Source organism: Cynocephalus volans, chromosome 1 (genome assembly GCF_027409185.1).
Source record: "Cynocephalus volans isolate mCynVol1 chromosome 1, mCynVol1.pri, whole genome shotgun sequence".
In the NCBI taxonomy this organism is placed as follows: domain Eukaryota; kingdom Metazoa; phylum Chordata; class Mammalia; order Dermoptera; family Cynocephalidae; genus Cynocephalus; species Cynocephalus volans.
In genome coordinates this window covers 122,400,075-122,417,545 of record NC_084460.1, presented here as the reverse complement: position 1 = coordinate 122,417,545, position 17,471 = coordinate 122,400,075, and the positions used below count along the sequence as shown (strand labels likewise).

Below are 17,471 nucleotides of genomic sequence, written 5' to 3'. Positions count from 1 at the left end.
AACTTATAGAAAAGTTCTATGAATAAGAAAAGTACAAGTAATACCTATTCCCAGACTCACCTTTTGTTAACATTTTACCTATTTGTTTTATCGTTTTATCTACTACCTTCTTACCTATGTATCTGAGTTATGTTTTTCTGAACCATTTGAGAGAAATGTACAAATACCATGTCTCTTTCTTCCTAATTATGTCAGAGTGTATTTTCTAAGAATAGGAATATTCTCTTACTTAACTACAGTATAGTTATCAGCTTTACTAAATATAACATTAGTACCACACTTTATTGCCTGTTTTCCATTTTTGTCAGTTGACCAAGGAATGTCCTTTAAAGCATTTTACCCCCCTCTGGCATAGGATCAAGACTAGAGTTAGGTATTGCATTTAGTTGTCATATCTCTTTAGCCTCCTTTGATTGGAAACATTTCCACAACCTGTATTTCTTTTTTTTTTTTTTTTACAAAATCTTCTTTTGAAAATACACGTCTCCTTTTTAAAAAAAAATAGAGTATTGATCATTCTGGTGGTTAACATCAGATTCAGGTTGTGCATTCTCAGCTAGAGTATTATTGCATTTTCTGTGTTAGTTCGTTTCTGTTGCTTATAACAGAAATACCTGGCACTAGGTAATTTGAAAGAAAATGAATTTTATTGCTTACAGTTTTGGAGGCTGGGAAGTCCAAAGTCCCGGGAACACATCTGGTGAGTGTCTTCTTTGGTGGTAAAGCAAGGTATCACATTGCAGATGGTGGAGCTGAGAGAGACTAACTCCTCACTCCTTCTCCTTTTAAAGCCTCAGAACCACACCCATTGCCACCATTATCAATCCACTTACTAGGGCATGGTCCTCACAATCTAATCACTTTAAGACCCACCTTTCAATTACTGTAGTAAGATTTCCCACTCTCAGCAGTTACAGTGGGGATTAAGCTTCAATACATTGACTTTGGAGGACACTCAATCTATGGCATTCTGCCCCTTGCCCCCAAAGTTCATGTTCTTCTCACAGGTAAATGCATTCATTCCATCCCCAAAATCTTAACTTGTTTCAACTCAAAAGTCCAAAGTGTCAAGGTCCTATCTGTGAAATCAAAACAAGTTATCTCCTTCCAAGATACAATGGTAGGACAAACATAGGGTACATATTCCGATTCAAAAAGGGAAAAATAGGCCAGAAGAAAGAGGTAACAGATCCTAAGCAAGTCCAAAACCCAGCTGGGCAGACATTAATTTTCAAAGCTGGCGAATCATGTACCTTGACTCCATGTTGGGCATTCTCTGCATACTGGTGCAGGGGTTGGGTCCCAAGTCCTCAGTTAGCTCCGTTCCTACGGCTTTCCTGTTCTCCGGTCATGCTTTAACCCTTGCAGGCTGGTGTTGCACACTGGTAGCTCCACAAGTCTGAGGTCTCCATGGCAGTCCCACTCTCACAGCTCCACTAGACATGGTGCTGGTGGTATTTTTCTGCTGCAACTCTGACCCCATGTTTCTGCCTGGCATGGCTCTAGTGAAGGCTGTCTGCAGTGACTTCGCCCCAGAACAGATCTCTTCCTGGGTCCCCAGGCTTTTTCATACTTCCTTTGAAATACCACCAAGGCTTCCAGCTTGTATCTTGGTCCAGCCACACCTAGGGCCAATTTAGCTACAGCTGGAACAGCTAGGATGCTGGTGCTGGAAGCAGCTTCCTGAGGTGGCCCTGGGCAGTGAGCCCGTAGAGGTTGCCTCAGGCCTATTTCCTGAGACCATTCTGTCTCCCTTGGCTTCTGGGCCTGTAATGGAAGAGGCAGCCTTGAAGATCTCTGAAATGCCTTCAAGGTCTTTTTTCCCTTTTCTTGTTGATACCTTTCTTCTTTACTAATGTCCTTTGCAAATGGTTGCTGGTCTACACTCTTGCCTTCATGGCCAGTCTGAAAGTTTTCCAATTTTTTGCCATCTGTTTTCTTTTGAACTATAAATTCTGGCTTTATGTTATGCATTTTCTGCCACGACTCAGCATTGGCTGTTTGCAAGTAGCCATGTGGCTTCCTGAATGCTTTGCTGCTTAGAAATTTCTTCTGCCAAATACTCTGGGTCAGGACTTTGAAGTTCCACATTCTATAAAACCTTTGGGCATGAACAGAATGCAGCCAAGTTCCTTGCAATTTCATAGCAAGGGTGATCTTTGCCCTAGTTTCCCATATGCTCCTTCTCATTTCTATCTGAGATCTCCTTAGAATGGCCTTTGCAGTCCATATTTCTATAAGCATTGTGCTCACCACTATTTAACCAGTCTCTAAGATTTTCCAAACGTTCTTTGGTTTTCTTGTGTTCTAAACTCCCACCAGCAGCTACACTTTTACTAGCCTGCTCCTCTAACTACTTCCAGCCTCTCCTCAACACCCACTTCTAAAGCCGCTTCCACATTTTCAAGTATTTGCTATAAGCAACACCCCACTTCCCTGGTCACAATTTTCTGTATTAGTATGTTTCTGTTGCTTATAACAAAATGCCTGGAACTGGGTAATTTGTAAAGAAATAGAATATTTATTGCTTATTGTTTCAGAGGCTGAGAAATCCAAAGTCCAGGGAGGTGAGGTGACTCTAAAACAATGCAGGTGTCACACGGTAAGAATGGTGGAGCAGAGAGAAACTAACTTCTCACTCCTCCTTTTTAAGCCCTCAGAACCACACCCATGACCACCATAATTAATTCATTTACTAGGGCATGATCCTCACAATCTAATCACCTCTTCAAAGCCCCACCTTTCAATTACTATAATAAAATTTCCCACCCTCAACATTACAGTGGGGATTAGCTTCAATACATGGACTTCAGGGAACACAATTCAGTCCAGGGCAATAGGTGATGTGCTGTTTCTCAGAGTATCACATTGGGAAGCACATGATATCCATCTGCCCCTCATTAGTGATGTTACAGTATGTTGTCAAGGTGTTGTCCAGTTTCTACTGTATAATATTTCCCTCTTACAGCTAATAAGCAATCCATGGGAAGAATTTTAAAACCATGCAAATACACTTCTCTTCAGAATTTTTCCCTAGATTTAGCATCCATGATTGTCTTTGTCTGATCTGATCTTTATTATGTTGATTGCAAAATGCTGACTTTTCCAATGCTTGCCTGCCTTCACATTTACCAGTCAGCACTCAGCATTCTGCTGTACACAAGAGTCTTCCTTTCTCCTTCTATTATTTTATTTTTTTGTAGTTATAAACTTACAAATTCCTCTTTTTTCCCCATAATGACTCATAATTCATTACCATGTGAAGTAGAGGATTTGATTCTGGGATCAATGATAATTTCAAGAAGTCAGTGACCTGAAATTGTGTGCAGAGTTCTGTGTTATTTGGTCGTCTTTGCGGGGAGTGTCTGTAACTTTTGTCAGAATTTCTGGCCAGTTAGCTCATTTGGTTAGAGTGTGGTGCTCATAACACCAAGGTCAGAGTTTGATCCCGGTACTGGCCAGCTGCCAAAAAAAAAAAATCTCCAAAGGGTTTTTGACTCAAAAGTTCACGAAGGGTTAGACTTTAAGCTATGTGTAATGCTTATATATTTGTATATTCTTTTCCCTGCTTTCTACTCCAAATGATAAGTAACTGAAGTACTAGAACCATAGTGTATGTCCTCTGTATTATATTCCATATTTTTGTCTACTGTTTTTAAACCACAACTTAAAATAGTATTATATTTTGGTTGCTTTAAACTTTTTGCTGGACTATATAATAAATGTTAATATCTTCATTGCCACTGTAGCAGCAATTTATGGTGTATAGAACCAGTCTTGTGAAGCAACAAATTACCTTGATTCAATTTGAGATTTTAAAACCAATGTTTTTTACACTGTAGTTTTATTAGCTCTCTGGGAGTGAGCTACATGATGTTGTGCACTGAAAGTTACCCAAATGTTCTCGCCTTCTCTTTCCTGGATGAGCTTCAGAAGGAGTTCATTACTACTTATAATGTGATGAAGACAAATACTGCTGTCAGACCATACTGTTTCATTGAATTTGGTAAGGGCCTGATTTTTTTCTTCCTTTTCATTTTCTTGTCTTCATCTTGTCATAAGCAATTTTTTATCTAATACTGGGGGGTGGAAGGGAAACTTCTGCTACCTCGCTTTTGTTAGAATAATTTGGCAAATGATCTATAAATCATGGCAACTTCTTACTTAATTTAGATGCTTATTAGAAAACATTGTGTTTGAGCTGTGAAGGGGATTGTGATTACTGGCCCAAAGAATTTACCCCAGAGGACAATTTCTCAATGAGAAATTTATAAGCCAGAGATTCAGAGTTTTGTGTTTATGTGATAATCTTTTATAGTCTGCTTAATGTAGAGCAGGGATTGGCAAACATGTGATAGAAAGGAACAGATAGTACATATTTTAGGCTTTAAGAGCCATAAGTCTCTGTTACAAATACTCAGCTCTACCATTGTAGCTTGAAAGCAGCCATGACTAATACATAAATTAATGAGTGTGTTATGTTCTAATAAAACCTTATTTACAAAAACAGCAGGCCATGGGGCTGGCCAGTTAGCTCAGTTGATTAGAGCATAGTGCTGATAACACCAAGGTCTAGGGTTTGATCCCTGTTATTGGCCAGGTGCTTATACAAACGAAAAAACAAAAACAAAACAGCAGGCTAGATTTGGCATGTGAGCAGTAGTTTGCTCAACTCCTGATGAAGAAGGAAAAAAAAGTAAAACCAAGTTGCCAATAGTAAAAATAAAATTCCACTTGGAAGGTATTTAGAAAATGGCTTTTATTGGTTCATTAAATTTGTTCTTTAGAATGTTCATTCTAATAGTGTAAGCAATAAATAAGAAAACTGATTTATGAAAACATGTAACTTACAGTGTATGTTCTTACGTAATTACAACTGGTAAGTCCGACAGATTTAATATTTCATGAGCAAATAATGCCTATAAAAATTAAGACTTTGGTTTAAGATTACAGTTGGTTTTGTTTCTTGCAATTCCTTGAAGTGGATAGAATACTCACACTAAGGTAGTGTTAAACCCTTAGTTTATTTACAGTTACTGAGTATAATTTCTAGAGTGTAAATTTCTAGAGTATAAAACTGATGACTCCATGATATATTAACCATTAAACACAAATAATATTCCATAACGAAATGAACAGTTTTGAGTAACAAATTAAACTGTTTATCTGTAAAATTTATAGTTCATAAACATCACACTCTCAAATGATTTAATTAACAAATGATTGCAAGGAAATTTATTTTTTATTTTACATAGATAACTTCATTCAGAGGACCAAGCAGCGATATAATAATCCCAGGTCTCTTTCAACAAAGATAAATCTGTCTGACATGCAGACGGAAATCAAGCTGAGGCCCCCTTATCAAATTTCCATGTGTGAACTGGGGTCAGCCAATGGAGTCACATCTGCATTTTCTGTTGACTATAAAGGTGCTGGTAAGATTTCTTCTGGTGAGTTCTGGATCTCAATTATTTCATTTAAAGAAATCTTTTGTAAGTACTGAAGGACTCTTGAAAATGAATTACTTTGTTCTAATATTTTAAACCAAGTACAAAAGAGAGTATAGAAGTTCAAAGCAATTCTTTCTCCCAGTGGTTAATAAAGAAAGCTACCAGATATATGACTAATCAGAAAAATACTTTTGGGCTGAGCCCGTGGCGCACTCGGGAGAGTGCGGCGCTGGGAGCGCGGCGACGCTCCCGCCGCAGGTTCGGATCCTATATAGGAATGGCCGGTGCACTCACTGGCTGAGTGCCGGTCACGAAAAAGACAAAAAAAACGAAAAATACTTTCAAACAGCCGTCTCACATGATCTCTTTGCTAGGAAAACATTTAAGGAGATTTCTTTGTAAACATTTTTCTAGAAATGAAAAATAGTTTCTCTGTAATATATTTATAGGCATGTAAAGTGCTTTGCATTATGTCAAAATGGCTGCATTCAAGGCCAGGTTTCTCGACTATCACAGAATATGTAAAGACCTTAGTCTAAAAATTCCCCTCCCAAAGAAGGGATAGCATCGTCAACAGTTGTGACAGGATGAAAACTTCTGCTTATAAATGGAAACCTCATTAGTTTAGAAGGTAGCATATAGCATTGTTGGACTACTCGTTTAAAAATTCTTCCTTATATATTGAGCTAAAGTCTGCTTCCCTGTACTGCCTACCACTTTGTCTAAGTTCCGAGACCTCTCCCTCCCATTCTACAGCTGAACCAGAATAGGAGTCAAGTCACTAACTCTTCATTCTTTCCATCCTTTTAATATAATCTTCTTCATATACAATATCCTCAGTTCCCTTAGACTTTTTTGTCTATGGCATTTTGAAGCCCTTTTCATCCTAAAAGCTTCCTTTACATGTGCTTTAGTTTGTTAGTATTCTTTTTTTCTTTTTCTTAAGGCTAGTCAAGTTGTTAGTATTCTTTAAATGTAGACTGAACACAATACATTTGGTTTAATACAAATGTGGTAGGAAGGGGAAACAGATTTCACTAAAATAATCCTGCCAGTCACTAAACAAGTAAACAAATAACAATGATATTCCTGGGGTGGGGAGAGGGAAGAGGGAGGAATATACCAGTACTCAAGAGTTATTGCAGTATGTTATCTAAAATGTTCAGTTTCCAGCAAAAAATTGTGAAACCTGCAAAGAAACAGGAAAGTATGACCCATACACTGTGGGGAAAACAGCAGACAACAGAAACTACCTCTGAGAGGTCAGATTGTAGATTTAACAAAGATGTCAAAGTAGCCATTATAATTGTGTTCAGAAACTAAAGGAAACTATGATTAAAGAAGTAAAGGAAGGTATGATGATAATGCCACATCAAGTACCCTATATCAATAAAGAAATAGAAATTATTTTTTAAAAAATGGAAATTATGGAATTCAGAAGTACGATAACTAAAATGAAAAATTCAGTAAAGGGGCTCAATTTGAACTGGAAGAAGAAAGAGTTAGCAAGCTTGAAGATTGATAGAGATTGTGTAACTCAAAGGACAGAAAGAGAAAAGAATGAAGAAAAATGGACAGAACCTCAGAAAAATTGTGGACACTATTAAACAGACCAACATATGTGTGATTGGAGTACCAGAAGGATAGCGCAGATAGAGAGGAGCAGAAAAATCTATTTGAAGAAATAACAGCCGAAAAGTTCCCAAATTTACTGAAGAACATTAATTCCCTCCTTTAGGAAGCTCTATGAACTCCAAATAGAATACACACAAGGGACGAATTAACACACACAAGTATTCTCCAAATAGAATACTACCCGAAGACATGAATCATAGTAAAAATGCTGAAAGCCAGAGACAAGGAGAAAATCTTGAAAGCTGCAAGAGAAAAATAATTCATCACTTAAAGGGAACCCCAGCTTAAGGGAGGACCGCTGCTGGTGGCCGGTCATGGGGGCTGACTGCCACTTTGCCCTTGGCAGGAGAGGCTGCCTCATTTACAGGCAACAGCTTTGAAATATGGAGCAGGAAAAGAACTGTTTCTTAGCTGCAAAAGCGAGTCTCTAAACAGGGAACACGGCGCTGGGGCTGCTGTTGACGCTGCCAGGATCCCAGAGGCCGGGGCCGCGCTGAAGGCAGCCAGCTGCCCTATTCATGATTCAAGGTTTCAGGCCGGCATAAAAGAAGATTCCTGGGAGTGCCCGAGCCGCGCCACGGGACCGAGTGAGCAGCCCGAGGTGGCGGTGGCCGAGAATGGGACGACGCAGAGGCAGAGAGGGAACCGCCCGACCTGGCACAGCCCTGTAAGTGACCCCCGGCCCGGCCCTGCTTGGGGGGCAGATGCCCGCCTGGCTTCCGCCTGCCCGGCTTCCGCCTGCCCCTCCGGGCCACTCACTGGCCCTGGGGCTGCCTCCATTTTCTCAGGTGGTGGCGGCTCTGGCCCTGCGAGGCCAAGCCTGTCCTCCTCGCCCGGCTCGGCTCTTCACTGAGCCTTCCCACTTGCTTGCCCAGGCACGGGGCTTCCTGGGGCCTGCGGGCTGTCCTCCCCTCCCATTCCCTCCGTGGTTCTCTGGCAGGGCTGGTGGCGTGGGGCATCCTCGGCCAGCATCGGGAGGGCAAGGAAGTACAGGCGGGGCCGACTGTCACTCCACCACACCCGGGCTCCGGCCCCCCGGTAAACTTCCAGTTACCGGGAAGCAGATACCATCTCTGCGGCCACCAGTTCGGAAAAACGCCTAACCGATTTCTGGTTAGGAATAGTGTGGTCGGAGAGTTCCCGAGTTCACTTGAACCTGCCGGAGAGCTGACTGCAGGCGGGCACCAGACTCGGTCCGCGCCGGGGGGGATTCAAAGGTGAACCGTGTGCTGCGGGCTCCTCCCCCGAGGATCTCACGCTCTGGTGTGGGAGATAAGACAAGTACACAAATAACTGCGATACCAGGAGGAAGGTGATAAGTCCCGAGAAAGATCTACACAGTGCTACAAAGGCACCCAGAGCGACCGGTCATCTGCGCCTAGCAGAAACCTGGTAGACTTCCTGGGCGAGGCGGTGCCAAGCAGGGTCTTGAAGGCCCAGCTGATAGACGAGGGCTGCAGAAGACACATCCCAGCCCAGCCTAGTGCTCACAGAGCGGGGAGACGTCCGGCTAGGGAGGTGGAGACTCAACATAAACCACACACCCTGTGGGGTTGCCACTGCGTGATCCAACAGCCTGGGCCAGAGCGCGTGGAACAGGGAGAAGTCCTGCACAGGAAGTGGAAGCTCAGCAGAGACCACACACCCTGCGGTACCGCCCCGTGATCCAGCAGCCTAGCAGAGTCCAAGCTGACCAGAGAGGTGGCTCCCCGGAGAGGCCCAAGACCTGAGGCAACCACACACACAAGGCACTAGAGGCCAACTGAGCAGTCACGGAGGTAGCCATACCAAATTGGCAACCATAGCAACATCTTAGTTAGTCAATAGTCTCAAACCTGTGGAATGTGAAACCCCCTGCCACAATGAATAAACATCAAAAAAAGATACCAGAAATACAAAAAATCAAGAAAGTACACCACCAAAAGTTAATAAATCTCAAACTCTAGATCCTATAGAACAAGAAGTCCTTGAAATGACTGACAAGGAATTTCGAGTGATAATTCTAAGGAAACTGAATGAGGTACAAGAAAACTCAGCTAGACATCATGATGAAACGAGGAAAAGTATACAGGACCTGAAAGAGGAAATGTACAAGGAAATCAATGTCCTGAAAAAAAAATGTAGCAGAACTTGCTGAACTGAAGAAGTTATTCAGCGAAATAAAAAACACAATGGAGAGTTTAACTAGCTTCTCGAAGTTGAAGAGAGAACCTCTGAACTTGAAGATGGGCTGTTTGAAATAACACAAGCAGACAAAAAAAAAAAAAAAGAAAAAAGAATCAAAGACATTGAAGAAAATCTGAGAGAGATATCGGACAACCTTAAGCGCTCAAATATCCAAGTCATGGGTATCCCAGAAGGGGAGGAAATCAGAGATTGCATTGAAAACATATTCAACAAAATAGTGGCAGAAAACTTCCGAGGTATAGGAAAAATCACAGATCTTCAGATCCAGGAAACTCAATTATCTCCAAACGTATTCAACCCAAAAAGGCCCTCTCCAAGACATGTTATAGTCAAATTGACAAAACTCAGAGACAAAGAGAGAATCTTAAAAGCTGCAAGAGAGAAGTGTCAAATCACCTATAAGGGAGCCCCAATCAGGCTAACATCAGACTTTTCATCACAAACCCTAAAAGCTAGAATGGAATGGGATGACATATTCAAAATACTAAAAGACAAAGATTGCCAGCCAAGAATACTCTACCCTGCAAGGCTATCCTTCCGAAATGAAGGGCAAATAGTATATTTCTCAGACAAACAAAAACTGTGGGAGTTCACTACCACACGACCACCCTTACAAGAAATCCTCAAGGAAGTACTGGGTTTGGTTCCTGAAAAATAACTACCACTGCCATAAAAACCCAAGAAAAATCAATACCCACTAGTATAATAAAAATGGCATTCATGAAGAGAAAACAAACAAACAAAAACGCTATCTACAACCTAAGGAACCAACAAACACAGAAACCAAACAGTAAATCAGAAAGCAAGGAACAAAAGACACCTAAGACAACCAAACAACCAATAAAATGCTAGGAATAAATCAACACCTTTCAATAACAACTCTTAATGTAAAAGGCTTAAATTCCCCAATCAAAAGACACTGACTGGCTGACTGGATTAAAAAGGAGGACTCAACTATATGCTGCCTACAAGAGACCCACCTCACCCATAAAGATTCACATAGACTAAGAGTGAAAGCATGGAAAAAGATTTACCATGCAAACAGAAAAGAAAAACGAGCTGGAGTTGCTATTCTTATATCTGACAAAATAGACTTTAAACTAAAAACCATAAAAAGAGACAATGAGGGACACTACTTAATGATGAAAGGACTGATCCATCAAGAAGACATAACAATCATAAATATGTACGCACCCAATGTTGGAGCAGCCAGATTTATAAAACAAAGTCTATTAGACCTAAAGAAGGAAATAGACACTAATACCATAATAGCAGGGGACCTGAACACCCCACTGTCAATATTAGACAGATCATCTAGGCAAAGAATCAGTAGAGAAACACAAGATCTAAACAAGACTCTAGACCAATTGGAATTGGCAGATATCTACAGAACATTCCACCCAACAACCTCAGAATATTCATTCTTCTCATCAGCACATGGATCATTCTCCAGGATAGATCACATATTAGGTCACAAATCAAGTCTCAATAAATTCAAAAAAATTGGAATTATCCCATGTATCTTCTCAGACCACAATGGATTAAAACTAGAAATTAATAACAAACGAAACTCTGGAAACTATACAAACACATGGAAATTAAACAGCATTCTACTTAATGACATATGGGTCCAAGAAGAAATCAAGCAGGAAATCAAAAAATTTATTGAAACTAATGAAAACAATGATACATCATACCAAAACCTGTGGGATACTGCAAAAGCAGTATTAAGGGGGAGCTTAATACTCCCCCTTAATACTTAATACATTAAATGCTTACCTCAGAAGAATGGAAAGATGGCAAGTGAACAACCTAACACTTCACCTTAAAGAACTAGAAAAACAAGAACAATCCAAACCTAAAGTTAGCAGACAGAAAGAAATCATTAAGATCAGAGCAGAACTTAATGAAATTGAAACCCAAAAAACAATACAAAAGATCAATGAATCAAAAAGTTGGTTTTTTGAAAAGATAAATAAAATTGACAAACCATTAGCATGGCTAACAAAAAAAGAAGAAAGAAGATTCAAATAACAAAAATTAGAAATGAAAAAGGGGATATTACAACTGATTCATCTGAAATACAAGGAATCATTCGAGACTGCTATAAACAACTATACGCAAACAAATTTGAAAATCTGGAGGAAATGGATAAACTTCTGGACACACACAAGCTCCCAAAACTGAACCATGAAGATGTAGAAAATTTGAACAGACCAATAACAATAAAGGAGATTGAAGCTGTTATCAGAAGGCTCCCACCAAAGAAAAGCCAGATGGAATCACAGCAGAATTTTACCAAACATTAAAAGAGGAATTGATACCGATTCTTTACAAACTATTCCAAAAGATTGAAACAGACGCAAATCTCCCAAACTCATTCTATGAAGCAAACATCATCCTGATACAAAACCAGGTAAAGATATAACCAAAAAAGAAAACTACAGGCCGATATCCTTGATGAATATAGATGCAAAAATCCTCACTAAAATACTAGCAAACAGAATACAGCAACACATACGTAAAATTATTCATCACGATCAAGTGGGATTCATCCCAGGGATGCAAGGTTGGTTCAACATACGCAAATCAATAAATGTGATACACCATATTAATAATGTCAAACACAAGGACCATATGATCATCTCTATAGATGCTGAAAAAGCATTTGATAAAGTTCAGCACACATTCATGACAAAGACCCTCTATAAGTTAGGTATAGAGGGAAAGTATCTCAACATAATTAAAGCCATATATGATAAACCCACTGCCAATATCATCCTGAATGGGGAAAAGCTGAAAGCTTTTCCTTTAAGAACAGGAACTAGACAAGGATGCCCACTCTCACCATTCCTATTCAACATAGTGTTGGAAGTTCTAGCCAGGGCAATCAGAGAAGAGAAGGAAATAAAGGGCATCCAGATTGGAAAAGATGAAGTCAAACTGTCCCTGTTTGCAGATGACATGATCCTATATATCGAACAGCCTAAAACCTCTACAAAAAAACTGTTGGAATTGATAAATGATTTCAGCCCAGTAGCAGGATACAAAATCAACACACAAAAATCAGTAGCATGTTTCTCCTATAGTGAACATGCAGAACGAGAAATCAAGAAAGCGTGCCCATTTACAATAACCACCCAAAAAATAAAATACTTAGGAATTGAGTTAACCAAGGAGGTGAAAAATCTCTATAATGAGAACTACAAACCACTGCTGAGAGAAATTAGAGAGGATACAAGAAGATGGAAAGATATCCCATGCTCTTGGATTGGAAGAATCAACATAGTGAAAATGTCCATACTACCCAAAGTGATATACAAATTCAATGCAATCCCCATCAAAATTCCAAAGACATTTTTCTCAGAAATGGAAAAACTATCCAGACATTTATATGGAACAATAAAAGACCACGCATAGCCAACGCAACACTGAGCAAAAAAAATAAAGCTGGAGGCATAACACTACCTGACTTTAAGCTATACTACAAAGCTATAATAACCAAAACAGTATGGTACTGGCATAAAAACAGACACACTGACCAATGGAATAGAATAGAGAATCCAGAAATCAACCCACACACTTACTGCCATCTGATCTTCGACAAAGGCACCAAGCCTATTCACTGGGGAAGGGACTGCCTCTTCAGCAAATGGTGCTGGGATAACTGGATATCCATATGCAGGAGAATGAAACTAGATCCATACCTCTCACCGTATACTAAAATCAACTCAAAATGGATTAAGGATTTAAATATACACCCTGAAACAATAAAACTTCTTAAAGAAAACAGAGGAGAAACACTTCATGAAATAGGACTGGGCACAGACTTCATGAATACGACCCCAAAAGCACGGGCCACCAAAAGAAAAATAAACAAATCTGATTATATCAAACTAAAAAGCTTCTGCACAGCAAAAGAAACAATTAACAGAGTTAAAAGACAACCAACAGAGTGGGAGAAAATATTTGCAAAATATACATCTGACAAAGGATTAATATCCAGAATATATAAGGAACTCAAACAACTTTACAAGAAGAAAACAAGCAACCCAATTAAAAAATGGGCAAAAGAGCTAAGTAGGCATTTCTCTAAGGAAGATATATAAATGGCCAACAGACATATGAAAAAATGCTCAACATCACTCAGCATCCGGGAAATGCAAATCAAAACCACACTGAGATACCATCTAACCCCAGTTAGGATGGCTAAAATCCAAAAGACTCTGAACGATAAATGCTGGCGAGGTTGCGGAGAAAAAGGAACTCTCATACATTGTTGGTGGGACTGCAAAATGGTGCAGCCTCTATGGAAAATGGTATGGAGGTTCCTCAAACATTTGCAGATAGATCTACCATACGACCCAGCTATCCCACTGTTGGGAATATACCCAGAAGAATGGAATTCATCAAGTCGAAGGTATACCTGTTCCCCAATGTTCATCGCAGCACTCTTTACAATAGCCAAGAGTTGGAACCAGCCCAAATGTCCATCATCAGATGAGTGGATACGGAAAATGTGGTACATCTACACAATGGAATACTACTCAGCTATAAAAACGAATGAAATACTGCCATTTGTAACAACATGGATGGACCTTGAGAGAATTATATTAAGTGAAACAAGTCAGGCACAGTAAGAGAAATACCACATGTTCTCACTTATTGGTGGGAGCTAAAAATCAATATATAAATTCACACACACACACACACACACACACACACACACAAAACCGGGGGGGTGGGGGAAGAAGATATAACAACCACAATTACTTGAAGTTGATACGACAAGCAAACAGAAAGGACATTGTTGGGGGGGAGGGGGGGAGGGAGAAGGGAGGGAGGTTTTGGTGATGGGGAGCAATAATCAGCCACAATGTATATCGACAAAATAAAATCAAAAAATATATATATATATATATATAAAAGCAAGATCAAACTATATGCTGTTTTTAAGAGACATACCTTAGATTCAAAGATACAAACAGATTGAAAGTCAAAGGGTGAAAAAAACATGTATCATGCAAACAACAACCATAAGAGAGCTGGAGTGGCTAAATTAATATTAGACAAAATGGACTTTAAGACAAATATTGCTACTAAAGAAGGACATTTTATAATGGAAAAAAAAGGTTAGTCAATTACAATATAACAATTATAAACATATATGCATTTAACAACTGAGCCCCAAAATACACAAAGGAAAACTTGTGAGAAATGAAGGGAGAAATAGACAATTGAACAATAATAGTTGGAGACTTAAATACTCAGCTTTCAATAATGGATAGGACAACTAGGCAGAAGACAAACAAGGAAATAGAAGATTGGAACAACATAATAAACAAACAGGATTTAAAAGACATTCTTCTGAAGCGCACATGGAGCATTCTCCAGGATAGACCTTATGCTAAGCTAAAAAAATTAAAAACAAAACAAAATTTAAAAACTTTGTAAATTTAATCGGATAGAAATAATACAAGTAATACAGATGTTATCCAACCACAATAGGATGAAATTAGAAATCAAAATGAAGAAATTTGGGAAACTGACAAATATGTGGAAATTAAACAAAACACTCCTAAATAGCAAGTATGTCAAAGAGAAAATCAAAAGGGAAATTTATACTTTGAGGTAAATGAAAATGAAACAACTTATCAAAACTTATGGGATGCAGCTAAAGCTGTATTTGGATGAAAATTTTAGCTGTAAATTCTTGTTTATTATAAAAGAGGAAAGATTTCAGGATCATAACTTTCCACCCACAGATACTGGAAAAAGAAAAACTAAGTAAACCTAAAGAAAGGAGAATGAAAGAAGTAATAAAGATTAGAGCAGAAATAAATGAAATACATACTAGAAAATCGATAGAGAAAAATCACTGAAACTAAAAGCTGGTTCTTTGAAAAGATTAACAAAATTGACAAACCTTTAGCTAGATTGACAGAAAAAAGGAAGAGCAGCTACTGGAATCAGAGGTGAAAGAAGGGATATTTCTACTGAACTTAGAGAAATTAAAAATATTTCTACTGAACTTAGAGAAATTAAGAGGATTATAAACAAATACTATGAAAATTGTATGCAAATAAATTTGATAACTGATAAAATGGACAAATTTCTAGAAAGACACAAACTACTTAAACTGACTCAAGAAGAAATGCATAATCTGAATAGACCTATAAAAGTAAAGAGATTGGATTAGTAATAAAAACTGTGCATAATGAAAATTCCAGGCCTAGATGGCATCACTGGTGATTTTCACCAGAATCATCACTGGAGATTTTCACTGGTTAAGAATTAATAACCAGTTCTTTACAATCTGTTCCAGAAAGTAGAAGAGAGGGTACACTTCCCAACTTATGCTGTGAGGCCAGTATTATCCTAATGCCAAAACTATACAAAGACATCCCAAGAAAAGTAAACTGCAGACCAATATATCTTATGAATATGGACACAAAATTCCTCAACAAAATACTAGCAAACCAAATCCAGCAACATATTAAAAAATTGTACACCATGACCAGGTGGGATTTATTCCAGGAGTACAAGGTTTAACATCCAAAAATCAATTAAAGGAATACACTATGTCAATAGAATAAAAGTGAAAAACACATGATCATCTCAATAGTTGTAGAAAAAGCATTTGACAAAATCCAACAGACTTTAATGATAAAAACATTCAACAAACTGGGAATAGAAGAGAACTTCCTCAATCTGATAAAGGACAGCTACAAAAAACCCACAGCTAACATCATACTTAATGGTGAAAGACTGGATGCTTTCCCCTAAGATCAGGAACAAGACAAGAATGTCTACTTTCACTATTTCTACTCAACAATGTACTCAAAGTTCTAGCCAGGGCAGTTGGGCAAGGACAAGAAATAAAAAGGAATCTAGATTCAAGGGAAGAGATAAAATAACTCTATTTATATATGACATAATATTTTACACAGAAAATCCTAAGGAATCCACTGAAGATTTACTAGAACTGGTAGGTGAGTTAATTGAGGTTGCAGGATACAAAATCAGTATACAAAAATCAGTTGTATACTATACACTAGCAGTCAATGATCTGAAAATGAAATCAAGAAAATTCCGTACAGTGAAAACTGCAAAACATTGAAAGAAATTAAAGACCTAAATTAATAGAAAGTAGTCTCATGTTCATGAATTGGAAAGACAATATTAAGATTGCTGTACTTTCCATATTAATATATAGATTCAATACAGTCTCTATGAAAATCCCAGCTGTCCTTTCTTTTTTTTTTTTTTTAACAGAAATTGACAAGCTTATCCTAAAATTCATATGGAAATGCAAGGGATGGAGAATAGCTAAAATAATCTCAGAAAAGAATGAAGTAGGAGGACTCACTTTCAAACTTAGTACCAAGCTACAGTAATCAAGACTATGTGATTCTGGTTTGAGGATAGACATATAGGTTAGCAGATAGAATTGAGGTACAGAAATGAACCCTTTCATTATGGTCTTCATTTTTGATAATGATGCCAAGACAATAGTGAAAGAATAGTCTTTTTAACAAATGATGCTGGACAGTGGGATATCCACATGCAAAAGAATAAAGTTTGACCCCTACCTCACAACATAAATAAAAATGAACTCAAAATGGATAAAAGGACTAAATTTAGGACACTAAAACTATAGAACTCTTAGGAGAAATCATAGGTTTAAATCTTTGTGAACCTGTATTAGGTTTTTAAGATTTGTCACCAAAAGTACAGTAATAAATAAATAAATAAATAAGGTGAGCTTCATCAAAATCAAAAACTTATGTTCTTCAAAGGACACCATCAAGAAAGTGAAAAGGCAACCCAGAGAATGGGAGAAAATATTTGCAAACTATATATTTTGATAAGGGACTAGTACCCAGAATATATAAGGAGCTCTTGCAACAATAAAATGACACATAATCCAATTAAAAAATGGGGAAAGGATTTGAATAAAGATGAGTGCAGCAGGCTAATTAGTGCATGAAAAGATGCTGAACATTGTTAGTCATTAGGTAAATGCAGAACAAAACCATAAAGAGATAGCATTCATATCCACTAGGATGGCTAAAATAAAAAAGATAATAACAAATGTTGGCTAGGATGTAGAGAAATTAGAACCCTTATACATTGCTAGCAGGATTGTAAAATTGTGCAGTCCCTTTGGAAAATAGTTTGCAAGTTCCTCAAAAAGTT

The 17,471-nt window shown here is 38.3% G+C and overlaps 1 protein-coding gene across 1 annotated transcript in view; it reads left to right on the top strand.

Moving 5' to 3' along the window:
• Positions 1 to 17,471, top strand: part of SEC22A (SEC22 homolog A, vesicle trafficking protein) — a 73,062-nt gene that overhangs the window by 18,069 nt on the left and 37,522 nt on the right. Inside the window, exons 3-4 of the mRNA XM_063107977.1 lie at positions 3,843 to 4,006; positions 5,256 to 5,450. Of these exons, the coding sequence (XP_062964047.1) occupies positions 3,843 to 4,006; positions 5,256 to 5,450 (359 nt within the window). The remainder of the gene's footprint in view (positions 1 to 3,842; positions 4,007 to 5,255; positions 5,451 to 17,471) is intronic.